The 27,922-nt window shown below is 32.4% G+C and overlaps 2 protein-coding genes across 3 annotated transcripts in view; both read left to right on the top strand.

Moving 5' to 3' along the window:
* The first annotated feature begins 3,213 nt into the window (after nucleotides 1-3,213).
* Nucleotides 3,214-9,857, top strand: LOC134228903 (dihydropteridine reductase-like). The gene is made up of 6 exons (XM_062710602.1): nucleotides 3,214-3,363; nucleotides 6,566-6,755; nucleotides 7,273-7,413; nucleotides 8,222-8,330; nucleotides 8,535-8,618; nucleotides 8,806-9,857. Exons 1-6 carry the CDS (start codon nucleotides 3,277-3,279, stop codon nucleotides 8,906-8,908), a joined length of 714 nt encoding a protein of 237 aa, XP_062566586.1. The 5' UTR covers nucleotides 3,214-3,276; the 3' UTR covers nucleotides 8,909-9,857.
* Nucleotides 9,858-13,296: 3,439 nt separating this feature from the next.
* The window catches only part of LOC134228901 (exonuclease 3'-5' domain-containing protein 2-like), a 34,480-nt gene continuing 19,854 nt past the window's right edge, over nucleotides 13,297-27,922 (top strand). The window contains exons 1-10 of one of the 2 annotated variants that reach the window (XM_062710600.1): nucleotides 13,299-13,477; nucleotides 13,594-13,766; nucleotides 14,135-14,292; nucleotides 14,473-14,598; nucleotides 14,749-14,860; nucleotides 20,350-20,634; nucleotides 21,533-21,628; nucleotides 25,629-25,800; nucleotides 26,643-26,808; nucleotides 27,232-27,429. In XM_062710600.1, the coding sequence (XP_062566584.1) occupies nucleotides 13,414-13,477; nucleotides 13,594-13,766; nucleotides 14,135-14,292; nucleotides 14,473-14,598; nucleotides 14,749-14,860; nucleotides 20,350-20,634; nucleotides 21,533-21,628; nucleotides 25,629-25,800; nucleotides 26,643-26,808; nucleotides 27,232-27,429 (1,550 nt within the window). In that variant the 5' untranslated portion in view covers nucleotides 13,299-13,413. Of the gene's footprint in view, nucleotides 13,478-13,593; nucleotides 13,767-14,134; nucleotides 14,293-14,472; nucleotides 14,599-14,748; nucleotides 14,861-20,349; nucleotides 20,635-21,532; nucleotides 21,629-25,628; nucleotides 25,801-26,642; nucleotides 26,809-27,231; nucleotides 27,430-27,922 lie in introns of both variants that reach the window. The other variant, XM_062710601.1, reaches the window with a different exon arrangement.

Raw genomic sequence — 27,922 nt, 5'->3', positions numbered from 1 at the left:
ATCAGATGTTTACATTTTTAATTGTCTTTAAATTAAAACAAATATGAAAAAAAAAAATAAAGATAGAAAAGTGAACTGAAAATCTTTTATCATCTCCAAGCATAGGTATTTTATGTAATTTTACATTTCATTGCCAGTTGAATCTGTCGACTACAAATTTCCATTGCCTCTCTGTTCAAACTAATCCCATTGACATGCCAAATGTTTTAATTCGAATTCATTAAACCCCTACATCTCCAAAATATCACATTCTGAGAATTTCCATATTTCCTTTGTAGTGTGTTTGCGTTATTTATGTCAAAAACTGTTGAATTGTAATTTCCTGGATCAATGGTTCCACAAATCATTTGCCTAAACAGACTTCCAATAAATATTTTTTGAACCGAATCGTTTCTTAACAGTTTTTCAATAATGATTTGGATTCCTAACAGTATTTCTGACACAGAAGATGAATTTATATCTTTTTCTCCCACTTGTAGAAACACTTTTGTTGGACAAAATTCAACTGCTCTTCCAAAAGATTGACTATAAATAAAGCTTTTTGTTGTAGTATCTTTGTCACTAAAAAATTGAATTGAATAATAATTTGGCAACTGAAAATTCACAGAACCATTTGCTACACTATTCCCTAATTCTAACACATGATTTTGACCAATTACCGCAATTCGTTCTGAATAAGTAATAGATGGAACAGGTGACTGAGGAGATGTAGGGGTTTCTACAGAGGAAGCTGTTGTAGGACCTGTTGGGAGAGTAATTAAGGGAGCTGCTGAAGGACTTAGGAGGAGAGAGGGGAGATGCAGAGCGAGGAGGAGGTGGAGGAGGAGAGGAAATAGATAGCTTAGTGACATCTGGCAATAGTTTAGTCAAGTCAGTCGTTCAGGGGAAAGAGATCAGGGGACATATGCTTTAAAATCATAATGTATGGTATGAAACTTAATAAAATACGTCAACTTGAATAATGTGAGGCATTTTGAAAATTATCAAGTTACTTTCATATCCCAAAATCTGCAAGTTCTCATGAATTTTACTTTCATGGCTTCATGAGGAATCGATTTTGTTTTTAAAATATTTTTTTTTAAATTCCAGCACTGTATGAAATAAACAATATATTTAATATCAAGCAAGGATCTTGTATAAAGTGCTTATCATTGATATCAATATCGGTATGTGTATAAGTTTACACAGACCAGGCACATCTCAAAATCTGAATATGAACTATTAGATATTTAAAAATAAAACCATTTTTTAAAATTGTATAAGTAAATAAAAAGATGATTTGAGTTGATTTTTTCTACCCTTTTGAAAAAAAATAATAGAAAAAGTTTCAGTTCGGTTTCAGCATGCGGAAACCATATGGAATCTAAATCAATAATAAACAGATCATATGTGAGTTGATTTTTCTACCCTTTTGAAAAAAAAAATAATAGAAAAAGTTTCAGTTCGGTTTCAGCATGCGGAAACCATATGGAATCGAAATCAATAGTTTCCGGAAACTGAAACCTATACTCAAACTAGAAAGTATCGTTAGATTGACATTTCATTAAATTTTACATTGGTTTTCGTTTTGCGGAAACTATTTGGAAACAAACCTAATAGTTTCAGTATACGGAAACCCTACAGAAACTTGCTGAAACTATTATATAGTTTCCGCATCGCGGAAACCAAACAGGAAACTTCAACGCCAAGTTTCAGCAAAGTTTCCGTATAGTTTCAGTTTTGCGGAAACTGGACTTTTCACCCAATGGGTCTTTATTAATTTATCATTATTATTAGTATCAAAATTCATATTTTCCTTATGTGTGTGCTAACGTCCCTAAAATGAAATCTGAATTTAAAGCATATTACCAGTTCATATCACCAGTATTTAAAAAAAAATTATATTACAAAACCATTTATTTTACAATTTGATAATGAAAGTCAAGAACAATTGAGCATAGTTAATGATCAGTGTATATACACATGCCCTGCCAGAGGGGGGTTAATTGGTCAGACTAGCTGAGAACAGGTGTTTGAACAAAAGGAGTTTATTGTTAACTTGACCAAGTGTCAACAGCTGTGTATATAGTGCATGTACACACACAGGGGTGCCTCTCTATCCCAGTACAAAACAACACAGCTAGCTGATGTGTAAATAATATTCTCACCATATTCTCATAATACCCACTTTACAAGTGTTTGCATATGCAGTTATGCACATTTTTATGAAAGTTTTTTTTATTTCATAAACCTGGATTTAATTTTATTATAATGGATACATATACTTTTTAATATCAATGAGTATAATTTTTTCTACTACATGCACACAGAAAAGTTAATTAAAAAAAGACCGCCTCCAAATAAAACAGAACCAAAAAGAAAAAAAAAATTACAGCAAATCTAAGTAACTGGAAAATAATAATGAATGCATGGATACTGAATTTCAAATTTAAATAAACATAGAAGGAAAACAATCCAAAATAAATACCTTAGAAATTAAATGAATTAACAACTTGATTCAGAGACATATGTCTCTGCTTGATTCATTAAACTTAATTATATATTATAAATGATTGGAATGTAAATTAATTGATTAATTGCCTAGTTAAATTCATTTCAAAAACCCAATCAATTAGTATTTTCACTGTAATGTCTATCAACAGGTTATATCTCAATGTTTTTATGTAACAGTACACATCAGCTATACAAATATTTTCATATTTTCCATAACTATTTTCGATATAAAATTCTTTTTTTTTTTTAGGTACAAACCAGGGTGGATAAAAGTATTCAAGTAGGCCATGAAATATGTTCATAATAAATATTTTATTTCATTTAGGAAATATCATATGTAAATATGTAATGCTTCATTTATATTCTTAACTTTCCTTTCATATTTATATATATATTTTTTGAAAATAAAATCATATATTATATTATTCACTTTTGATCAAGATTACGCTAATGACTTCAGCGATCGCGATTTTAGATCGGGCGTGGTGTACGGTATATGAAGAAAAGAAGAAATGGCGCCTGATATCGGTCGACTCGAGGGTAAAATTGGCTATAAAAATTTACGGATATCAATAACATTCATTTAAACATCACCTTAGGGTTTTATGTACCCCAAATTATTCAATTTTATGGGGCTTCTACCACTTTATTGGGGCTTCTACCCTTCTGTATGGGTATTCTCCAAAAAACGGGGGGCTTCTGGAATTTCCAGTTACCGAGTCTTGATTCAACATTGATTTCATTGAAATCGACCTGCCAGATAAGTCACGCTTGAGAAACATCATGTCTTGTGCCGGTAGAATTTTAATTTACGGTGGTAAAGGTGCTTTAGGCTCAACTTGCGTTAGCACATTCAAGGCTCAAAACTATGTACGTTCTTTTGCTTACGGAATTGCTCAGTTGTTTGCTATTTTATACAATGTTTACAGTTCAGAATTGTTGGTTAATGCACATGCACATGAATTTTTATCAATAAGTCGCTAAATTTAGCGACTTATTGATAAAAATTCAAGTGCCTGTGGTTAATGGTTGATTTTGCATGATTACTATTCCTGTATTCCATATGCTCAATTAGTCCTTTTAAAAATTGAGATTGAAAAAGAGGCAAATAAATTAAAAAGTTTTAATCATAATTCAGGAAGCCCATGATCAGCTGCTAAAATGGTAGCTGCAGAACTGTAGCTCTGAAAAAAAAATAAATTGACAGACCGGAGAGCTACAGTGCCACCCATTGAACAAATTGTATAATAATTGCGCACCAAAAGGTGCTCTGTTTCTCAATTTATTTCACCTTGTTTTTAAAACTTAATCTCAGAATATTACTAACCGTGTGTTCCTAATATATTCTTTCACTGTTTCCACAACAAAACATTCCTTATAATTCTTTTTAAAAGCCCTCCTGACCCTGAAATTGAGATCATCGAAAATTTGGTGTATTTATACTGCCATTTTGATTTGCAAGATAATTCGGTCCAGTGCGCTTCGTGAAGATGTCAACAACGAGAGTACTTATAGAGGAGTAAGGAATTGTTTGAAATCTAGCTATTTTGCAGTAGAGATAAGAATTTGATAGAATTAATCCAGAACCAAGCGCAACTTTTTGTGCGCAATAAATATACAGTTTTTTCAATGGGTGGCACTGTAGCTGTCCGGTCTGTCAATATTTTTTTCGAAGAGCTACAGTTCTGCAGCTACTAAAATGGCAAAGCACTGATACAATGTAAGTACTCACATTCATGTTAGGGGATGGAATGATACACCTTCAAGATACATGTAATATGTCCAACATTGAAACCGTGAGGGTGAGCGCAGTTCATTTTTGTACATCTCTACACACCTTGTCGTTTTACATTCTGGGGCGGAATTCATAAAGATACTAAAGATTAGTGCTTAGATACACACTTAAGTATAAATAAATTCTTTGTTAAGAAAAAAATCTAAAGTCATATTCATAAAAATTCTAAGGGTAATTTTTAGCAAAGTTTAATTCTGAGAAAATTATAGCACTTAAGTGAAGTCACCATAGTAACGCATGGAAATTCCCGAACAAAAGTGCACTCTTTTGTGATGGAGGTATTTAGTTCTATGTGTATTACATCATAGCTGAAATGTACAAGCTTGTCATCAACATTGCAGATTTACATCTTAACAGTTTATAAATATATCAAAGTCAAAATGAGCTTTTATTTAGATGTTTTATCATGAATTCATAATTTAAAAAAATTGAAATGTCTTCTGTTCACTATTGTTTTTACACAGATAAAGAAAACTTAAGAATTTCTTATCTACTTAAAACACCTCCTGGGGATACTTAACTTTAAGTCAATACTTAAGCACTAAGTATGTTTATGAATTACACTTAAATATTTCTGCTAAATTTAAGTAAAACTTTAGGAAATTAAGTAAATTTACATAGCTTAAGTGAATTTTTAAACTTAAAAATATACGTAGAAGTTTTATGAATTCCGCTTATTATATTTTTCATTAAACTCCTTTAGTATGCATTTACTGTGTATCATACATGAATATCCATCTTTTTTAAACAATATTGAAATAGTTGCAGACTCTTCTTGAATCAGAATCAATATTCCTAATTTCTTTTTTTTGACAAGTCTGAGTTGTTGAAGTGACAAAATTAATGATGTCACATACAAGATCATGTTTACTGAGGATAAAAACGAAAGTCTTGTATGCAGTTGAACCATGAAAATTGCATTCAATAATTTATCACATTTTTTTTTCAAGCAAGTTTTTGCTATTGTATGAATTTTGGCTGGACTGAGGACATTGGCCTGGATAGCTCAGTGGTTAGAGCACCTGACTAGAAATACAGGGTTCCCGGGTTTGATTCCCTGTCCAGCCATATGTTTTCAATATACAGTATTATATATGAATTTTCAATGTATGTTTACTCATTCCTCCTTTCCAAACTACAGATGGTGCCGTGGCCTTGGTACCTTGTTCAGGCAATATATAATGTATAATTACTGTTAAGTCCTGACAAGGTGAACTTGAATTGTGTCTTCAAGGTCGAAGACTATTCAAGGAGGGGGAATGCAGGAATTTTGCTGGACTGAGGACATCACCCTGGATAGCTCAGTGGTTAGAGCACCTCACTAGAAATACAGGGGTCCCGGGTTTGATTCCCGGTCCAGCCGTATGTTTTCAATTTATGTGTATTTATGAATTTTCAATGTATTTTTACTCATTCCTCCTTTCCACACTACACTATAATGCTTACGCCACCTTGTTGCTAATTACCATTAAGGATTATTGGGAGTTTGGGAATTTTTTCACGTGGACTCGCACAAAAATTTCTTTGAACAATGTGCAGATTTCAACTCGAATTTCCTCCGAATGTACATCTTACCAATGGAGCTAGCTACTCCATAATGGTCACATATATTTTCTACATATGGGTGACTGCAGACAAAATAAAATAATTTGCATTCATGATTCAACATCTTCAACTTACCCTAACTTGCTTACAAAGACATGATTTTTAATTACTAACAACAACCTAGCCTTTTATTTCATCCTCAGCAGCAGTGACAGTTCTTGCATGATTAAGTGATTAAGATGCATTTTACACCAGCTTTCTGACACTTTATATGCAGGTTGAAATAAGGTGTAAAGTTTATGACACTCTCCCAATCATTACAGCTCAAGTTTGCAGTGACTTGACATCATTTTCAATTGTGATGTCATGCATTTATAGTTAAGAGAAGTGAATGCACAGAGTACACTGCAATATTCTCTAGGAAGCCTTACCGTACCTGGGTATATAGGTTTTTACCCAAAGTTTCCTCCATTTGTACAATCTTAAGACTTTGCAGCTCTTCCTGTGCTTGCTCTAATAGATAAAATTTGCTGATGAAAAACAGCATGCCACATTGACTCAAGTAATTGTGGCTCATGGGACACTTGTTTCTCACCTTCTTTCAATAGGTCTTAAATGTACAAGTTTATCAAAAATCCTTCAAACTAGAACCCAATAAAAGCAGGGTAAATGCATCACAAAATCAAATTTTTATGTTTGTTGATTAGCCTAATTTTGATTTGTTTTTTTCAGTGGGTTGGTTCCATTGATTTGATGCCAAATGAACAAGCTGATGCCAATGTTGTTGTAAAACCAAGTGAATCATGGTTAAGCCAGGAGGAGGAAGTCCTTAAAGGGGTAGAAAGCATAATTGGAGGCGAGAAACTAGACGCAGTTCTGTGTGTGGCTGGGGGGTGGGCAGGAGGAAATGCAGCCTCCAAAGGTAAATATGAAATCAGAAACAAGAATTTAGTTTTACTAAACATAGCAACTATTGATGACAGTACTTTTTAGCTCGTGAGCTTTTCTGATAATTCATCTGTTCATCTGTCCGTGATATTTTTCACATTTTCAACTTCTTCCTCTGAAGCTCTGGACCATTTTCAAATAACCTTGACACAAAGCATCACTGGATGAAGGAAATTCAAATTTATTCAAATAAAGGGCCATGCCCTCTTCTAAGGGAAGATGAATACACAAGTTTCAAGATAGTAACTCTCCTATGATAGAGGCCCAAAAATATCCATATCTCCATGGAAATGGAACAGGTGGTGATGTACACCATAACACGTTCACAAATGAATGAATGATGGCTAGCCAGCTGGGGCTTTTTGAATCATTTAAAATAAATGTTATTGAAAGATAAAATTGTCAATGGGTTTTCTTGCATAACTTACAAACTGAAGTGTATTCAAAGAAAAATATTATGTCTAGAATATCTTTCATTCAATGCGTTTCAGATTTTATTAAGAATGCTGACATGATGTGGAAACAGAGTGTGTGGACCAGTTCAATTGCTGCAGCATTGGCAGCTAAACACCTCAAAGAAGGAGGGCTGATCACACTTCCAGGGGCAGCTCCCTGTGTCAAAGGCACCTCAGGTCACTTACTTTGTCCTCTATAGAAGAATATTTTCCTAAATGCAGAGATAAAATATAAAAAGAACTATATGCGGTATATTGCATATGTTTGCCCCCATAAAAGTCAAATTATGAAAACTTCCTGAAATGTGCTGAATTCAATAAATTGTACGAGAAATATAAGTTAACAGAAAATATTATAGTTCCAGAGCAGTGTATTCACAATTTCTGTTTTTATGACGTCACAAACTAGTCCGATTTTATATCCTTTTCCAGAAAGAGGACAAAATGGACAAAATTTCAACAATTTAAGCTTTAAAATTTATAGTGTCAGGAACAATATTGACATATTTCATTGATATTATCATTCTACACATTATATCAAAATATTTATCCTGAACACACATGCGCTCACTTTTATTCAAAATATCGACGAAATATGTACATTTTTCTGCAAAATTCATAAAAAACTGAAATTACGATATTTGTGATTTTACATATGACGTCATTACTTATGAAATTATTCTGTGCTTTGAAGTCAGCATATACTCCCCTGTCTAAGGACTTAGTTAAATATTACTCCATCAAAGTTTGATTTTGGGGGGCAAATGTTGGTTAATACCGCATATAGTTCTTTCTCAAAGCTCTATCACTTGTTCTTGTATTTAGTATTACTAGATAACTGTGAGCAATATATACTGGTTTTGGCATTTACACAAAGTGCTTTCAATATGCTCCATAGAACATTCATGTTTTGAGGTTTATTACTTTTAAAAAAATAGGTGGAAGAAGTACAAAATTTTCCATTCAAAATTCTTTTGATTTGCAGGCATGATGGGATATGGGATGGCTAAAGCTGCAGTCCACCAGTTAGTGAAAAGTCTGGCCTCCAAAGGCAGTGGCCTACCCGCTGATTCCGCAGCACTTGCCATATTGCCGTAAGAGAAATGATTATACTGTTAAAGCAACCAAATCCTCTCACAGTTTGGCAGATTTTTAATTCTGATATATTTAAGATTTTTTGTGAAAACCTTATAATTTTAAGTGTTTTGTAAATTCACATGATGAAAAATGGAGTTCAGTACCTGTATTTCAGATTTTACTACATCTACTACATATTTAAGGACCTTGCTTTATTTCAGGGTCACACTCGATACCCCCATGAATAGGAAGTTCATGTCTGAGGCTGACTTTTCTACTTGGACTCCATTAGCATTTGTAGCAGAGTAAGTGATTAGCAAAATAATCTACAAGTACATATGATAGTGGCTCATTTGAGTCTTAGACATTAAGACTGTGATATAACAAAAATAGCCTGATTTTACACAGTTATTGCCCTTATCAAATTCATTTTTTAAAAATTCTTTAAACATGTATAAAATTTGAAAATTATTGTGTCTTGTTCTTTACTAGGTTGTTTATTAAATGGACCTCTGACAGCTCCTCCCGTCCTGAGAATGGCAGTCTAGTCAAACTGGTCACCAAAGAGGGTAACACAGAACTCCAGCAGGTGTAACAACACAGTGCCTTACTCCGGGGACAGGTGTGCCTTACCCTGACAACAGGCTGTACTTGGTAGAGGGCTAAGGGCTGGAACTATATTCAATCCATAGTGCTGCATAACCATTTGTTGTTCATGTGACAGTATTTGTAAGTCCATTGTCTCAGTGTATGCATTTTAATACACATTAGGTTTTACTTTAATATGTTGTTAAGCTATATCAGAGATTTGTAAAAATACTCTGAAAATATATTTGGAATACTTTTTTGTTCATCATGTTGATGTTCCTTCCAAAACAAAAAGAAATAGTCAATGATTTTGTACAGTATTAACTTTTTTCTATTGTGGATTTTTAAAACATTTTGATATTCACTCATAGAATTCATTCATTGGCAGCATTTGAAGCACACATGAACAAATGTTTTAAGGGTTTTTTTTCATCGCAAGTTGATCCTTTGTGGGATTTGATGTGTACGTGGTGATATTTAATTTTAAAAGTTTTTTTTTCATGCAGGAAAAAACCAATGTAAAAATAATTTTTTGTTTGAAATTTACCAGTAACGTGAGGAACTTTTTTAATAACCTATAATTCTTTTGCAGTATAGACTTTGAAATGAATGGTCGGAATATTACTTTTTAAAATAGTGTTTTCCATCACTTTAGGTACTTAGATTTATTAAAATTAAATTTAATATATATAAAACAGAAGATAGCGGTATAATATTTTGAAAACTTATTGTTAATTTTGGATTTAAATGCAGCTTACTTGGAACCACTTACTTGGTTATAATATTTTACATGTGTGCCAAGTTTTTTTTTTTTTTTTTTTTTAATACATGTATATTTTTCAGAGCATAATTCAAACTGCTGACATTCCATTTTTGTGATTGTATAATCATGTACTCTGTGTATGTCTGTATTAATATGGTGAAAATTATGAGTAAATTTTCCATATCATCTTAAACTCTTTATTTGTTTATCGAAAGATCTATCAATGGTAGAAAGCATGAAATCAGTTATTTTAATGGATATACATTTGTATCCTGACAGACCCAATGAGGAACCAACATGAAATGCATCAGGTTTTTCTGCCTTGGCCACCAAAGAGGGAACAGTTAAGATTTCAGAAATTTGGTACTACACATATTATGAAAACAGCTGTAAAAAAATATAACATTGACATACTGTGAACCAACTTTTATTCATAACATCTTCTATTTGCAATTCTTCAGTTTGGAATCCATTCAAACTAGGCTACTTTATGTTCTAATTCGTTTCACTCAAACGAACATAAATTTACAATCAAAACAAGAACACTTGTCTATATAGGAATGGAAGCACTTGCTTGCCAGTATTTATTAGACGTATACATTTTACAAAACACAAGTCTTCAATGGTACCGATTCTCTACCTTCCTTCTACAATATGTCAAAAAACAATTAATCACACATCACACATCACAGTACAAAATGCATTTTAACACAATGCTTTTATATGTCCTCACTTCACTGATTAAAAACATAATATAATGCATGTATGAACAAAATTATGCTTCCCTCGCCGCCCAGGAAAAACCATAGATAAAAAACAACATCGATTTATGTTGAAAAAACTATGGAAACCTGTAAGTCCGCAGCAATTGCAAGGTAAACAAAATGAATGGCGGACTCATTCTCACAAACTTACGTAAAGTGTCATAAATTGTAATGTACAATTAATCGACTAGTTTAAGTAAAACCTATGCAAAATAAACGTAAGTTAGAACTATCTGTAAACACATTTCGACTATATGTAGCTAATATATGTACCATTTTACATAAAATTATCTAGAGTGACTAAGCAAATTGTTTCCCATCTTTGACAATTAATCTGTTGTGTACAAAACTTTTAAATTTCTGTGATGAAAACAATTTGATCAATCCAAAAAAGTTTTTTTTTTTTTTTTTAAACTTTCTTTATTAAACAAAATACAAGTAAGAGGGTGAAGTAAGAGGGTGGGTGAGTGGGTGTGAATGTTGCAAAGCAAAGCCTTCGAATGAGTTTAAAGCGTGATTAAATTGAATACCTGTTCACCTGTTCTACAGGTATCCCCTTAGCAAAATCAAATTGATTGAATTTTGATTTATTTTGTAGTTGTTTTCTGAGCATTGGATTTTCATTGTTTTTTGATTTGCAAAGAAATCAACTGTGCCTCCTTGCTAAATTGTATGGGAAAAAAGCATTGAAATAGCATTGAACATTGGATTTTGATTTATTTTGCATTGACTTTTGATTGAAAATGGCTGGATTTTTGCGAAATATGTAAATGAGATGAAGGATTAATTTGACATCACGGAAAAATGCAAAATCAATGCAAAACAAATGAAATACAGTATGAAGCATTTATTTGATGTCACTTAGCATTATTTTGACATCACAGAAAAATGTTAAAGTAATACATATAAAACATTTAAGTGATGCTATGAAACTTGAGAAGTAACATAGAATAAATACATTGGTAACAAACAATATCCAGCATCATGCTCAATGCAAACATTATTACTAATAATCCATCACATGTATCTTTACCAAAATTTTGAATACTTATATCTTAAACATTCACCAGTACACATGGTACAGTTATAAATTCAAGTTAATGAATTACTTACTTCCTATTAAATTAAATGTTACACTTGAATGTTTAATTGTGAGACATGAATAACACCCAAAAATCACTGACACAATAACAGTATAGTTCCATACATAAATCACATATCACAAAGGCACAATTTGAAGTACACTTCCTTGAATTCCATTTCTATTTTACTCAGCAAATAAGTTCTCACTTTCTGGATTGTTATTGGTAGTTTTTGTGGAACTGCATTAGTTAAATTTTTTTTCCATTTAACTATAGACTGCTTTAAACGTATTGAACATTTTCGGTGGCACAGGATCTAACTTCAATTTTTGCACTTGGAGCATGTACATACTCTGAAAAAAAACGCATTCAAGATATTTATCATTTGATAAATAAATGAATCTTTTAAATAAAAAAGAAATGAGAGTCAAGATTGCATGGTGTTGCGAGGTTTGGTGCATAATTAGTAATTCTGTAGTGTAGACTTATAAGTTTATTACATGCACTATCTGCTCAGCAGTGGACACCAGCAGTGTGCTTAAACAAAGAGCATAGATTAACTTAATTTGATCAGAAAGCATGTGATGGAAATTAATCCCCCATCTTTGTTTACATAAGACTTCCTTGGAGAGTGAAATTTAATACTTAGCATGTTCCCCCTCTCTGAAATTCCACAGAATGTGTAATGATGGGTAAAATAATGCTATTAACAGTGATTAAGAATAAGTTTTGAGAAAAAAAGAAATAACTTACTTCCTGAGAAAACAATGTATCCATGATTTGTATGGCATCTACGTCAACAGCACCATCTTTTCATGCACCTTCAATATCACTTGTCTGTCACAAAACAACACTAGCTGTCTTCATCATTCTTAGATTCAACACAACTTTTTGCCATAACATGATTAGTTAAGTCCAAAGGGAAGAACACAACAAAATGTTGATCATTTCCATCAAAGTACATCATGGCTTTTAGCCTGTCTGGATGCAGCGCCAGCAGAATTTGAAATGGCTGATAAAGTGACGTAGAGTAATCACGTGATTTTTATCAGCCTCTCCCTGGATATGTTAACAGCTGGTCAGCACTAATATAACCAGCAATATACACAGCTGATAAAGCTACCATTTATTTCTGAATCAATGCTTCAGAAAATAAATGCAAATTCAATCATGGATTTACCAAAGAGATCACTTCATGTGTATAATTTGTTATTGGTATGACATCATATAAATTCAAAATAAATGTAAAATAAATGCATTGAAACAACATTTATTGAAAAAATCAAATTTCAATCATTCCAAAATCAATGGTCTGAAGATTTTTGAATTGGATTCAATCAAAAATAAATGCAAAACCAATGTTCAATGTATTTTCAAGACAAATAAAATCAAAAATCAATGCAAATATAGCATTTGTTTTTGCTAAGGGTCGGCCTTTAAATACTGACCAATAGCTACTATCACTTTTATTAGCACATAATAAACAAAAGCATGTGTTCCTAGTACATATATGATAAATTAATATATTTCATGAGCAAGGCAATTAACATTCTACGTAAATACTTAGGTTAAAATAATAAATTCGCAAAAAGAAATATTTGTGAGTAAAAGAAGATCATGAAACTTGCTCGTGAATAAAAGTTGGTTTCATATAATTTTGTACTAAAACCACAGATTTATCATATCAATTCCAAATAAAGTTAAATAATTATATAAATATTTTTAAACTACATTAGTTGAAGTGAGAGAAAAGTTTCTCGAATATTTCAATGAACGAACTAGCTTTTTTTTTTAAATCCACATCCGGGTACTTCAAATATGGATGCGCCCATGATGATAAAGTGTTCATGTGTTGTGCAATATAAAATCTAAATAAAGAAAAAAATTAAGTAAACGCTTAAACATGTCCCTCAACTTGGCTGCACGAGTATCAGAATCGAGAACCTTGAGATTCTTAGTAGCTGGAGGTAATTTGGTTTTATTGAAAAATTACTTACGGTTTTGACCAGTGGAAAAAGAGGAAATTCGCATTACGCTATGGAATGTTAGTCAGTAAAATCCGATATTTTTTTTGTTTTCATAGGCATGGGTGTTTTATTGTTTCTGCAACTAAGAAAATGTATCAGATTCACACGGCTTCTGAAACGGCTAATACAAACGCCTGTGAAGTACAGAGAGAATAAAGCTGTGTATTTGATCAACTCATCAGAAACCTGGGAGGAATTCTACATCAAAATACAGGAACAAACCACAAAAGTAAATCTGTAACTTTTTTCTTTAAAAACAAATGAAGTTTATTTTCTGTTGTTCAGTTGTTTTGTTGAAATAGGGTACTTAATGATTTTAATAAATGTTTCATACTACATGTACTAAGGAAGTTAACATTATATGCCTGTATATTGTCATTTGCTTTGATTGAGGCTTATACAAGTCCTTACAGTATATATAAAGTCACTGGTACCAGGTAATGTTTGCATGGAGTGAGAAGTAACTTAAACAGATTAAAGATGAACCTGAGGAGTAGGTTATAACAGTGAAGTAAAATACTAGTAGTACCAACAGGATTTACAAAATGTGAAATGTCTGAATGTATAGAAGTGGTCAGTGGTACAGTGATATTGCAGGTGCTTGGAATAGACTGTGAATGGGTAACTCATGGGAGATACACTCTTCCTGTGTCTCTGTTACAAATAGCGACCCCGCGAGGAGACTGTGGACTGGTACGTCTGTCACAGATGACTGAAATTCCAGACTCACTACGCAGGATAATGCAGGATAGAAGGTAAATTGTGCATATCTTTCACAATAATTTTTGCAGGGAAGTATTTAATAAACATGTTTGAAAAAAAATGTTATTGATTTGAATCAGTACCGGTAATTGAAATAATTTTTAATGCAGCAATTTTAAATATTTACCTGTTTAGAAAATCTAGAAAAATACATGTAAATACTTTTCTTTTAGCATCTTGAAAGTAGGTGTAGCTTGCATTGATGATGGAAACAAACTTCATAAAGACTATGGAATTGTAGTTCAAGGTTGTGTTGACCTGCGTTATGTATTAGGACGTGTGAGAGGAATTTACCATGTGTAAGTATAAATAGTCCCTCCCCCAATTAAAAATGTCAATAGTAATTTTTATAGCTAGAAAACCAGAGTGTTGACCATTCACTGGCTCTTACAGAATATTGATTGTGATTATGAGAAAAAAATTTTATTTACATCATTTTTTTTTTTAAGAAAAAATGTCGGACTGAAGGGCATGACAGAGGCAATATTAGGTATTGAGCTTGACAAACACGACAGTATCCGTAGAAGTAACTGGGAAGCTCCAGTGTACACAGATGCTCAGGTAAGACAAATATTGTGGGTAGACTTGCTTAAGGACAGATGAGACGTTCCTAAATAATATATAATTTTCTCCAAGATTTTGTCGTTGAAGAATTACTACTTGAACATGTTTACTCAAAAAAAGTCGAGGTACCTTACCAGGCATTTGTGCGAGATACCAGAGAATGGCATTTCTTATATAATCCTTTAGGAAAAACCTTAGTTTGCCAAAATCACATTTTTAGTGTTTCAAATTTTTAAAAACAATTAAAAACCGGTTTCGAAATCAGAAAGTAAGAAGGATTTTGTATAGTTTTCATACATTATGAAGATCTACAGAACAGATATTTGCATACATGCCAACTTTCCCGATTTAGGCGGGATCCTCCCGATTTTACCCTTTCATCCCGCCTTCCCGATCGGGAAAGCAAAATTGCCCTTATTTCCCGATTTGAAAAAAAAATCACCAAAATTTCCGATTTTAAAAGTAATTCCCTACCGCTGAATTTTGACAATCGGGATAACAATGTCAGACTTGTTTATTCAATGCTCACAGATAAGTTTCATTGTTTATTTAACCAGATGTTAATTAGGCCTAGACACAGGAAATCACTTCACGCTTGAACGCACGAAGTTGTCCACTGGAGCAAGAAGCTTATAGCTTGGGGCAATTAGGGGATTATCTTGTTAGTTTTAAAGGGTATGCAAGGTGAAACAGATAGATTAACAAGATAGTTGTTTGTCATTTTATTAAAAATATAAATTAAAGACAATAGAATGCAAATCAAACAATAAAAACGGAATCCAAAGAGATCGTTTTTTGAAAACGAAAGTAGAAAACTACAACGCATAGCTGTTGATTTTATCTTCCTATTGAAAAATATTGTAAAGTTTGCCAGTTAAAATATTATTAAAAAATTAAGATGAAACAATCAAGTGTATGTCAATTAGAATTTCTTTTCCCTCCCTTCTCCCAAAAGTAATATGTTAGGTAGATCTATGTGCATGAATTAAGGAAATACCCACATGGCACCATCAAGCCTGACAAATTTCATGACTGTAAAAAAAAAATAATTTTCTTTTACATAGGTGGTATAAATTTCTGTAAATTTAATATCTTATTATAATTTCTAATTAATTGAAATATAAATAAAAAATGTTTCTAGAAACAGGACTTTACAGTATCAACACCTCATTTATTTTTAGCCTTTGAAAAAAATGATTTTAAAGTTGTACAATTTTCAATTTTTCACTAAATTCTGTCCTGGTAGAAAAAAAGTTGTTTATATATGTAACTAAATACCCCTTCTTTAGTGAGAGAGGCACCAGTATTTTAGCAAAAATATTTCAATTTTGGAAAGAAAAACATTTTTTGTGGTAAATTAATCCTTGAGTTTTATTGATAAGTGATATCAATATTATAAATTTTCAAAAAAAGATCATTTCATAATCATTTAATTTCACGACAAAATGTCGCGAATTTAAAGCTTTGAAAATTGTCGTCACGCGCTAAATCCCCCATGGAAATTTTCAAAAGTTGGCATGTATGTATTTGGGGAATGTATCGTCTGACCTTAAGTCAGACAAATTCACAAAATTGCATTGTAAAGTAAAATCAACAGAATTTTTATGTTGTTTATCTTATTCAATCAAATGAGCAACAAGTATTTACATCCTAATAAAAAAAAAAAAATTAAATACCGGTAATACCTAATTTTTAAATAGTACTTAAAAAAATTGATATTATATGATAACAACATGAACAAAGGATGATACATGTAATTATTGATGAGTTCATTTTGAATCAGTACAAAACAGACAATATCATCCCTTAAATTTTTTTTTGGACAAGTGTGGGGAAAGGTTACCTTGTAGGGATGTGCGATTTTATCGTTATACCAGTATATCGCGATTTTTTGTTGCGTGATACGTATCGTGATACGGAGACCTAAATACCAGTCTTTAGGTACATATTATAGAGTCCAGAAATTATTCATTTATTTGTTCAATCTTTCAATAACAATTACAGAAAGTATAAAAAATGTTGTAAAAAGTGAAAAGAACGGCATCTTACCGTCCAAACATAATTGATTTTATATACATAAAAATTTCAAGAAAGTAAAATTTTGCTTTTCTAGCATATTTTTTAGAAAAATAATGACTTTTCATATAAAATCATTGTAAAAACTGCTTTTAAAAATATCATATTATCGTGATATTGTGGAGAAAAAATCGTGATATATCGCGATACGAAATTTTTGGCGATACCCATCCCTATTACCTTGTTATCAGTTGAACAGGTCGAGGAAACTACCTTATATGGATATTGTTGTTATTGCGCACAGAGGTGCTCACAGCAAACAATGACCCAACCGAATGAATGAGCCACAAAGCATGCTAGTCTACTACGTGTTTACATTTTACTACAAACAAGTGGTTCAGGTCAATTTACGACATGATTTCACATGCCTGTCGGAGAGTCAATTAATATCTTTTCAATTTTTTTGTTAAAAATTGAAAGAATAAATAGTAAAGAAGATGTTCAGTGCTAACATTAACAAACAAAGCAAATTTTCTGTGTTAAATAGTAGGTTGAAATACAGCTCACAAACTCTTGACAAGTAATAGAAATTAAGTTTCTATACTTGATATTTGTATATTTACCATATGCTACTGGTCTAATTCATTTGTTGACTAAATGTTCATACATTCTAAAACAAAAGTGCATTGCTCTACGACATTTATTCGACACAATTTTACTAAAGTCTCACGTACATTGATATATACCGGGTAACTGCTGTGCATGGATTAAGTAGCATGCATATACATGTATATACATTTACTTGTATATATATATCTTAAAATTGTATATTTAGAAACAATATTTACAAAGTCACCATGTACACATGTTCACATCTTTGTAATCATTCTATAAACGAATGATGAATAAATTAACTGCCAAGTCTACGGAGACGCATACACCAACTTTCTTAATTACACATTTAAACTTGTCAAACATCAATGCACTCAGAAAAATCGAAAACTTCATTTTTAAGAATTTTAACAAAGTCCAGTAAACTAGATTTTTTGCACTTTTAAGTGATTTTTCTTTCTGATTCGTTTTTCGAAGGAGTATCGACGCTTGAATGGCATTGCAACAAGTAGCAATAGTAGAATTTTGCACCAAAGCACTCTACACCATTCTAAACTGTTAAATGGCCATCTAAAGTCTTGTATACATGACAATATACGTGAGTACACCTCGGAGTCGTTTGTTTAAGAGCATGGGATACACGTGAATTTTTTTATTCATTCATACAATAAGCAAATGTAAACAGGCAAATAGACTTATTCAATGGAGTGGAGAAAAACACAATATTACCGTTGTTAATGAATTGTTTGTAAATGTGAGCATGGAATTAGTAGATAATGATGTAAACTTTGTGTTAAGCATGAAAAATGCTTGAAAAAATGCATCATGTCTTTCCGAGAGTGATTTGAAGAAGAGGCCCATGGGCCACATCGCTCACCTGAGCATTGTGGCAAGAAAAAAGTAGAAATTGGTTTACAATACTATTGAAAAGTTTAAATCCAAAAGTTTGGCCCCGCCCTACCCCCGGGGGTCATGACTGGAACAAACTTGAATCTTCACTACCAGGGGATGCTTCCATATAAATATGGGCAATTATGGCTTTGCTGTTCTTGAGAAGAAGATTTTTAAAGAGTTTTCCTATATATTTCTATATAAAACTTTGGTCGGCCATTGTGGCCCCGCCCTACCCCCGGGTGTCATGATTTGAACAAACTTGAATCTACACTATACCTGGGGATGCTTCCATATAAATATGGGCAATCATGGCTTTGCTGTTCTTAAGAAGAAGATTTTTAAAGAATTTTCCTTTATATTTCTATATAAATCTTTGGTTGGCTATTGTGGCCCCGCCCTACCCCCGGGGGTCATGATTTGAACAAATTTGAATCTACACTACCTGGGGATGCTTCCATATAAATATGGGCAATCATGGCTTTGCTGTTCTTAAGAAGAAGATTTTTAAAGAATTTTCCTATATATTTCTATATAAAACTTTGGTCGGCCATTGTGACCCCGACCTACCCCCGGGGGTCATGATTTGAACAAACTTGGATCTACACTACCTTCGGGATGCTTCCATATAAATATGAGCAATTATGGCTTTGCTGTTCTTGAGAAGAAGATTTTTAAAGAATTTTCCTATATATTTCTATATATAACTTTGGTTGGCCATTGTGGCCCTGCCCTACCCTCGGGGGTCATGATTTGAACAAACTTGAATCTACACTACCTGGGGATGCTTCCAAATAAATATGGGCAATCATGGCTTTGCTGTTCTTAAGAAAAAGATTTTTAAAGAATTTTCCTATATATTTCTATATAAAACTTTGGTCGGCCATTGTGACCCCGACCTACCCCCGGGGGTCATGATTTGAACAAATTTGGATCTACACTACCTGGGGATGCTTCCATACAAATATGAGCAATTATGGCTTTGCTGTTCTTGAGAAGAAGATTTTTAAAGAATTTTCCTATATATTTCTATATAAAACTTTGGTCGGCCATTGTGGCCCCGCCCTACCCCCGGGGGTCATGATTTGAACAAACTTGAATCTACACTACCTGGGGATGCTTCCATATAAATATGGGCAATCATGGCTTTGCTGTTCTTAAGAAGAAGATTTTTAAAGAATTTTCCTATATATTTCTATATATAAATTTGGTCGCCCATTGTGGCCTCGCCCTACCCCCCCCGGGGGACATGATTTGAACCAATTTGAATCTGCACTACCTAAGGATGTTTCACCATAAGTTTCATCTTTCCTGGCACAGTGGTTCTTGAGAAGAAGATTTTTAAAACATACCACCAAATTTTCATTAATTCCCAATTATCTCCCCTTGAATGAGGGCGTGGCCCTTCATTTGAACAAACTTGAATACCCTTCACCCAAGGATGCTTTGTGGCAAGTTTGGTTGAAATTGGCCCAGCAGTTCTTGAGAAGAAATGAAAATGTGAAAAGTTTACGGACAGACAGACAGACAGATGGACGCTGGACAAAATGTGATCAGAAAAGCTCACTTGAGCCTTCGGCTCAGGTGAGCTAAAAAACTAGCATTTTCCAAACGTAGTATGTTTTGTAGTAACCCAACTCATTCAGCGGATTGGTCGATTTGTCAGTCACGTGCGTACAGCATTTAGCATGTAAATTTATTCTGACATCACAGAAAATAGTTTCCTCGACCTGTTGAAGTTTGGTAGCGAAGACCAATATTTTTGAAAAACTCAAAACTTCATTAACTACTTAAGAACACTCAATATCTTTAATTTAATAGCCTATCAAGTTCGAAATACCAGTGCGTAGCTACATTATTTAGAGTGTATGATACATACATCATGTAGGTAATAAAACTGAAATTTAATAAATTTTAGAACAATGAATTCCAGGCCTCTTTGAGAATTCTCTTTTATTTCACGACAGATAGAATATGCAGCAAAGGATGCCTTGGTAGGCGTAGACATATTCATTCACCTTGTATTGGCAAAAATGGAGGGAAGAAAAGTGAATATCTATGAGGAGATCCTCATGAAAAATGACATTGACCCCAAAATCTGGTCCACTGCCCGGTCAGTGTGTCAGGGGATCGTGGACCTCCCTTACAAACAGAAGGGGGGTGCTATAAAAAAGGCCAACAAAACCAGCAGCAGTTCAATACCAGCATCCATTCAGAGATTGACACATGCATTAGAGGAACAACTAGCAAAGGTATTCTTCATTTTAATCATTGTGGCTTCACAGTCTATGTTTTTGTTTGTATGTTTGTTGAACATCTCTCTCAAGAATTTTTCATTCATATGGAGAATCCACCACTTGCCAGTGGAAAGCTGCAAATTTTGACTTTATATGCTTGGGACTCAAAGCCATTGAGCAGGGAGGGATCTTTTTCATGCCAGCACCTACTGCAACACGGGACCTTGGTTTACTGTAAACCAACTTTTATTTGCATGCGAGAAATTTTTGCGAAGTTTGCGAGAGCATCTTCATTTCTCGCCGCGAACCGGTCCTGTTAGTCTTTGAGTCTATTGACGACAAAACCAAAAAGACTTGATCGCGAAAATTAATCGATGCGAACTAGTTTAACCTCGATAAATCGAGAAATAAAGTCGTCACGAATAAAAGTTGGTTTACAGTATACGGTCTCATCTGATGGATTGGTCTACACGTCCCACAGTGGATTCGAACCTGAGAGATAAAGATTAACTTGTTACTCTGCAACCCTAGATCAGACACCCCTACCACTTTAATAAGAATCACATTGACCTTGGCAATAGATTCTGAAAGGTCATATTTAAAACTAATTTTTGTTGAAATTCATTGCTTAAAGACTATCCTGTCTACAGTTTTGAACTAGTATCACACACCAGTACTTCACCCAACAGAACTTATTATTTAATTAAGTTTCATTATAATTTTAAATATTGTGTTGTCCTCTTCATTACAGATTAGTCAGCAAATTTCTTTGAGTATTAAATTGATTTTTTTTTTAAATTGCATCATTAACAAAAGTTGATATTAAGATCAATGTACACGATCTTTTTGATGTAGGATTTTTCATGATAACTGTGTAATGGGAACAATTATTATGAAACACTCTTTTGATCAGGAAAACCCATACAACGCACCAGCGGCACCACACAATGTAGATCCACGCCTAAATCCATTAGCCCGTGAATTTCGACCATTCAACAGACACGGCTCAGTAAGTCAAATGTAGGATAACCTAGGAGGAAATCTACCACGTGACAATTTAGTGGACAGTGATCCAACTGACTCTCTCGATTTATCCACTGAAATCGATTGCAAACTTAAAATCCTAGGATTAAATGTTTGTGGTTTAAGTAGACGCATAAATTGTCCAGAATTTTCAACATTTATCTCTTCCTCTGATATATTGTGTTTTACAGATACAAAAACTGATGATACTACACCGATTGATCACAATTATTTTTTCTTTGATGCTAAAAATAGGCACGGATTTTCAAACAGACGTTCTGGTGGTATTGTAATTGGATACAAAAAATCTATCAAAGATTATGTAACTATCGTTCACACAGACTGTAAATTTGTTCACTGGTTAAGATTAAAATCTTCTTTAATTAATTCAGATAAAGACTTGATTTTAGGTATTGTTTACATACCACCAGAAAGTTCTATATATAGTTCAAGGGAAGCTTTTGAAGAAATTGAACTTGAATTTTTGAATTTACAGAGTGAATTTAGTCATATATGCCTAATTGGAGATTTTAATGCAAGAACTTCTGATAGAGATGATTTTATTGAACCAGATGACATATCAAATCAAGAATTTGAGTTAGATGATCCCAGTTTAGACTGTCTCTCAAATGTATTTGAATTACAAAAGATAAATGTACCAAGGAAACGAAAATCATTAGATAAAACAAAGAATAATTTTGGAAACAATTTATTAAATTTTTGTAAAAAGAACAATATGTATTTATTGAATGGAAGATTAGAAGAGGGTAAATTTACTACAACAAAATCAAGTGTGGTCGATTATTGTATATGTAGTGTTGAATTTTTGAAGCATGTGCAAAATTTTTCTGTACTAGAATTCAATAGGTTATATTCTGATATCCATATGCCACTACTTTGTGAAATAAGTGCTAACTCATATACCTCAAACGATAACTGCCAAACTAAAGAAGAAAGAAAGAAAAATAAAAATAATTTTTCATGTCAGAAAATAAAACCATGGGATAATGAAAAAACAGAAGAATTTTGTCAAAATATTGATTTAAATGTCCTAAGAACATTAAAAAATAACTTGAGCAATATTGATTTCAATGATTTAAATAAAAACCTGGTTAATGAAATTTTTTCAGATCTGCTGCTTAACTCGGCACGCACAACTTTTGGAATATTTAATGCTCACCAAACTCACAATAAACTACCACAGAAAAGAAAAGAATGGTTTGATAAAGAATGCAAAATAGCACAAAAAAAATATAGGAAATCAAAACGAATGTTTAGGAAATATCGTTCAAGCATCCTTTAAGAAGAAGCACGGGTCAATGAACGTAAATATAAAAATACCATGGACAAAAGTATGAAAAAACATAGAAATTTAATTATGAAAAAAATTAGAAAACTGAGAAGTAAGGATCCAAAAAGGTATTGGAAAATAATTCATAAAAGGCCGAACAACAAAAAATGTGATATTAATATTGATGAATTTTACAATTACTTTAAAAATATAAATAAGGGTGATGTAAATAATGACGAACTTCTATCAAATGAGGTAAGAAATACACATAATAATGATGAACTAGACTCAGTGATAACTGAAGATGAGATAAAACACGCAATTGAAAATATTAAAAATAACAAAAGTGCTGGAAGTGATGAAATTTATAATGAATACATAAAATCCTCTGCTAGTATTATGTTACCTGTATATGTTATGTTATTTAATATTGTTTTTAACTCAGCAATTTTGCCTGAAGCTTGGATTGTTGGTGATATATTGCCTATTTATAAAAATAAGGGGAACGACAATGCCCCTGAAAACTATAGACCTATAACTTTATTAAGTTGCATGGGTAAATTATTCACATCCATCCTAGCTAAACGATTAAATAATTATGCTGAGCAATATGATATACTTAATGAAAATCAAGGGGGTTTCAGATCAAATTATTCTACAATAGATAATATTTTCACTTTACAAATCGTTAATCGAATTATCCTTTTTACTGTAAAAGAAACTATATTGTGCATTTATAGATTTTAAGGCTGCTTTTGACAATGTATGGAGAATAGGATTATGGCAAAAACTCATTCAAAATAATATTACCGGAAAATGTTTTGAAGTTATAGTGAAAATGTACTCTGAAAGTAAATCCAGAATAGCTGTTAATGATATGGTAACTGAATACTTTCCATGCAAAATAGGGGTACGACAAGGTGAAAACTTATCGCCCTTTTTATTTGCTTTATTTCTGAATGATGTAGAATCCTTTTTAATTGCACATAACAATATTGGTGTCTCAACAATATCAAACGAGATTGAAAAAGAACTTGGTGTTTTGCTAAAAATGCTGATTATTTTGTACGCAGATGATACAGTTTTACTATCAGAATCACCCGAAGATTTACAGAATCAATTGAACAGTTTTTTATTGTATTGTGAAAAATGGAAACTAGAAGTTAACATTGAAAAAACGAAAATCGTGATTTTTTTCAAAGGGACGTATACCACATAAAGTTTTTCATTACAATAACAAAGAAATTGAAATTGTTAAACATTTTAAATATCTAGGAATCATATTCTCAACAACAGGCTCATTTAAGACAAAACAATATGCTACTGAAAGAGCAACGAAAGCTATGTATGGTATTTTGAAAAAGGGTAACCAATTACATCTTTCTCTATATGACCAATTGTATTTGTTTGACAAGATTGTAGTTCCAATTTTATTGTATTGTTGTGAAGTGTGGGGTTATGGTAATGCTGAAATGGTAAAAAGAGTACATTTAAAATTCTGTAAAATGCTTTTTCATTTAAAACCAAGTACTCCAAATTTTATGATTTATGGTGAATTAGGTAGAGTACTTTAATTATACATATTAAAACTAGAATTATTGCATACTGGTCAAAAATTTTACATGGAAAGCAATCAAAATATTGTTTTTTAATGTATAAATTACTTCGTGCAAAATTTGATAATGGACATGAATCTAAATGGTTAAAGAATTTGAAATCAATTTTAGACAATTGTGGATATAGTAATATTTGGAATCAGAATCAATTATTTAATAGAACTTGGCTCATTAAAAGTTTGAAACAAAAATTACTAGATCAGTTTCAACAAAATTGGAATTCAACCTGTAATGATTCTTCAAAAGGTGCGACATATAATGTATTTACAAATTTACACTTTGGATGCCAATTTTATGTAGATAGCGGCTTAAGTAATTATAAGAAACAAATTTTAGCTAGATTTAGAACAGCAAACCATAAATTACCAATTGAAACAGGAAGATGGGAAGGTACTGAAAGAATTAATAGAATATGTCTTTTATGTAAAAATGATCTTGGGGACGAATTCCACTATATATTATCATGTGAAAAGTTAAAAGATGAAAGAAAATTGTATATTCCGAAATATTATTTATCAAGACCAAATGTTATAAAGTTTAGTGAATTGTTTTCTTCGAAAAATATTGGGCTATTAAGTAAACTTTGTTCATTTATTAAAATTGTAAACGAGAGAGTCAGACCTCCAGGTTAACATCATTGTAAATTATTATATGAAAATATTTGATTATATTAATAAGCACACTTTGTATATATGTTATATATAATGCTCACGCATGTATGTATATATGTTATAATAATATGTATGATCTCTATGTTGTTAAAATAACAACGAAAGAGATGTTAATAAACTGGTAAACTGTATATTTAAAAGACCTTATTTTCTAAAACAATGATTGAATTTGATCAAGAAATCAACTTACAAGGTATCTCTTTCATCAGCAATTCATGATTTTTTCCCAGAGAGGTCAGAGCATGAGCTAGGATTAGTATAATAATGTTTGATCATCCATTTGATATAAAATCATTTTCCTCTTTGGGAGTGATGCATATTTTGTACAGGTGTATCCCAAGATCTTAATTTCTAAATGATTACACTATTCTATACCAATAAATCATCCAAAATTATTTATTTCATAAGGAGAATGAAGATGACTTTAAAGGAGAACTCTCACAAACAAAAGAAAGCCGAGCCTACGTCGTGCGAAAGCGCCCTCTATACTATAACTGCCTCCTACTGGCTCCAGACGGAGAACAACTGTGTACCTGTGATATTAGGAAGGCTGAGTGGTACATAGAGAAAGGGCTGGCAGGTAATCCAACTAACTAGTACATAACTGTCATGTTTCTAACTCAAATGTAATATTTACAATCTGTTTGAGTAGAAACTCATGCATTGTGTTCATTTATTATATTTAATTATGCATTCAATTTCTTTATTCACCTCAATACTTTGAATGTTGTTAAATACTATAAGCCCAGAATTATAATACCTGTACTGTGGAACATTAACTGGTATGGTGAAATTGGAATTACATGTTTTCAGCTTTCGTCATTTCCATCTGAAAATGATGTAAGCTGTATATTTCCAATCCGGCAAAATAATTTTCCACAGTCTTAGTACTGTAACAAGTAGCTATATACACAAAATGTGATATTTGTTCAGATATTTTCTTTAGTATTTGAGTTGTGGAGTCTTCTAAAAATTCCTAGGTATCTCTTAAATAAATTAACAAAAAATATTCTGGTGTCACAATCATTCATATTATGAATATGCAGTCTTTTAAACTGAAAGTTAATATTTAAAAGATTTGACACATTTAAAAAAATTTTATTCCTTGTTTATTTTATTCCCATATAAAATTATGTTTAAAGGGAGATAACTCTGTCTCTGATGCAATTTTTGAATTCATTGGGGAAAAGGCAAAGGGGGCTAACTGGGCTATCAATAAGGGGCCACAGGAGCCCATTTAGCACTGTCTCAATGATTTGAATTGGTTGCCTTCGATTTCACCCTGATGGAAATAATTTTAAAACAATCTCTTTAAATGGATAAATTCATGTCTTCACTTCAAAATCATTGAAAGATTTAGGAGCTGATAAAAAATTTATCACAAACTGGAGACAATATTCACTTCACCACTTCCTTTTATAGAGAAAGTAAGTGATGAGCCCTTGACAGTGAAGTTGAACTTTGAACCTCAAGGTCGCCCTGAGAGTGGGGATGACTATTATCTCCAAGAAAAAGAGAACATTTGTGTTGTTTGTGGTATAGAGGAAAAACTCATCAAGAAACAGGTTGTTCCAAAAGAGTATAGAAGGTAATTCTCCTTTTTACACTAATTGGAGGGTTCAGTGCATTGTGTAGGTTTTGAGATTTATACAGTAGATGATATTTTAAAAGTTATGGACATTGAAAGAGGATATGTATATAATAACAAGGATTTTGGCATTGCTACAGAAAATTTTTATGATGGGTTAGATCTTATAATAAAGTCATATTTTGCAACTAAGAAGTACACCTTAATTTTCATTGTTTGTGTGGAATAAAGATATGCAAGCTTAGCTGTATGAGGAGAATTTCTATCTAGTTTTACTGTAAAAATGTGGAATCATTCAAGTCCGAATTAGATTTGAATTTATCAATTTCAATGACATATACTCCTTTATGGCATATTTAGAAAATATTATACATTTCATAATGATTTTATTTCGCAAAAAAGCAACCTCTATTTAAATTTTAGGTTTTTCCCAACCTCTCTGAAGGATCATTCCTCACATGATATTCTCCTTCTGTGTGTATCTTGTCATCAGCGAAGCACTCAGTTTGATACAGTCCTGAGATTCCAGCTAGCTGAGGAGAGTGGATGCCCTATTGACATGGGGTCATCAGTCAAAGTTCATGCAGACAAGGACCTTCAGAAAGTTCGATCAGCAGCAAGGTCAGAATAATTACCATGTAATACATTGAGTGTGATTTTCAGATGATGAATTAATGTTGTTTTTTTTTTTCTTGCTCTTGCCCTTTTCCCAGACAGAGGATTAGAAATATGCCCAAAATTTGAAAGATTAAAAAAAAACAAAAACTAGTTTACATTCAAAATAGTGTCATTTTCACAATGTTTCCGATTGTTTACCTGAAAAAATACCCTAAACAGGAATAAGAAAATATTTTAAAATGGTGAATTTTGACTTTAAAAGTACTGCTGTTTACAAAAACAAAAAATTATTTGATTAATGATATTTTTAGCTCTCCTGAGCCAAAAGCTCAAGTGAGCTTTTCTGATCAAAATTTGTCCATCATCTGTTGTTGTTAGCTCACCTGAGCCGAAGGCTCAAGTGAGCTTTTCTGATCACATTTTGTCCGTCGTCCGTCCGTCTGTCCGTCTGTCCGTCTGTCCGTCCGTCCGTCCGTCCGTCTGTAAACTTTTCACA

This window comes from Saccostrea cucullata, unplaced genomic scaffold, assembly GCF_032062105.1.
Source record: "Saccostrea cucullata isolate Sc308-1 unplaced genomic scaffold, CSIRO_AGI_Scuc_v1 ctg507, whole genome shotgun sequence".
Lineage (NCBI taxonomy): Eukaryota > Metazoa > Mollusca > Bivalvia > Ostreida > Ostreidae > Saccostrea > Saccostrea cuccullata.
This window is presented reverse-complemented; position numbering and strand designations above follow the sequence as displayed.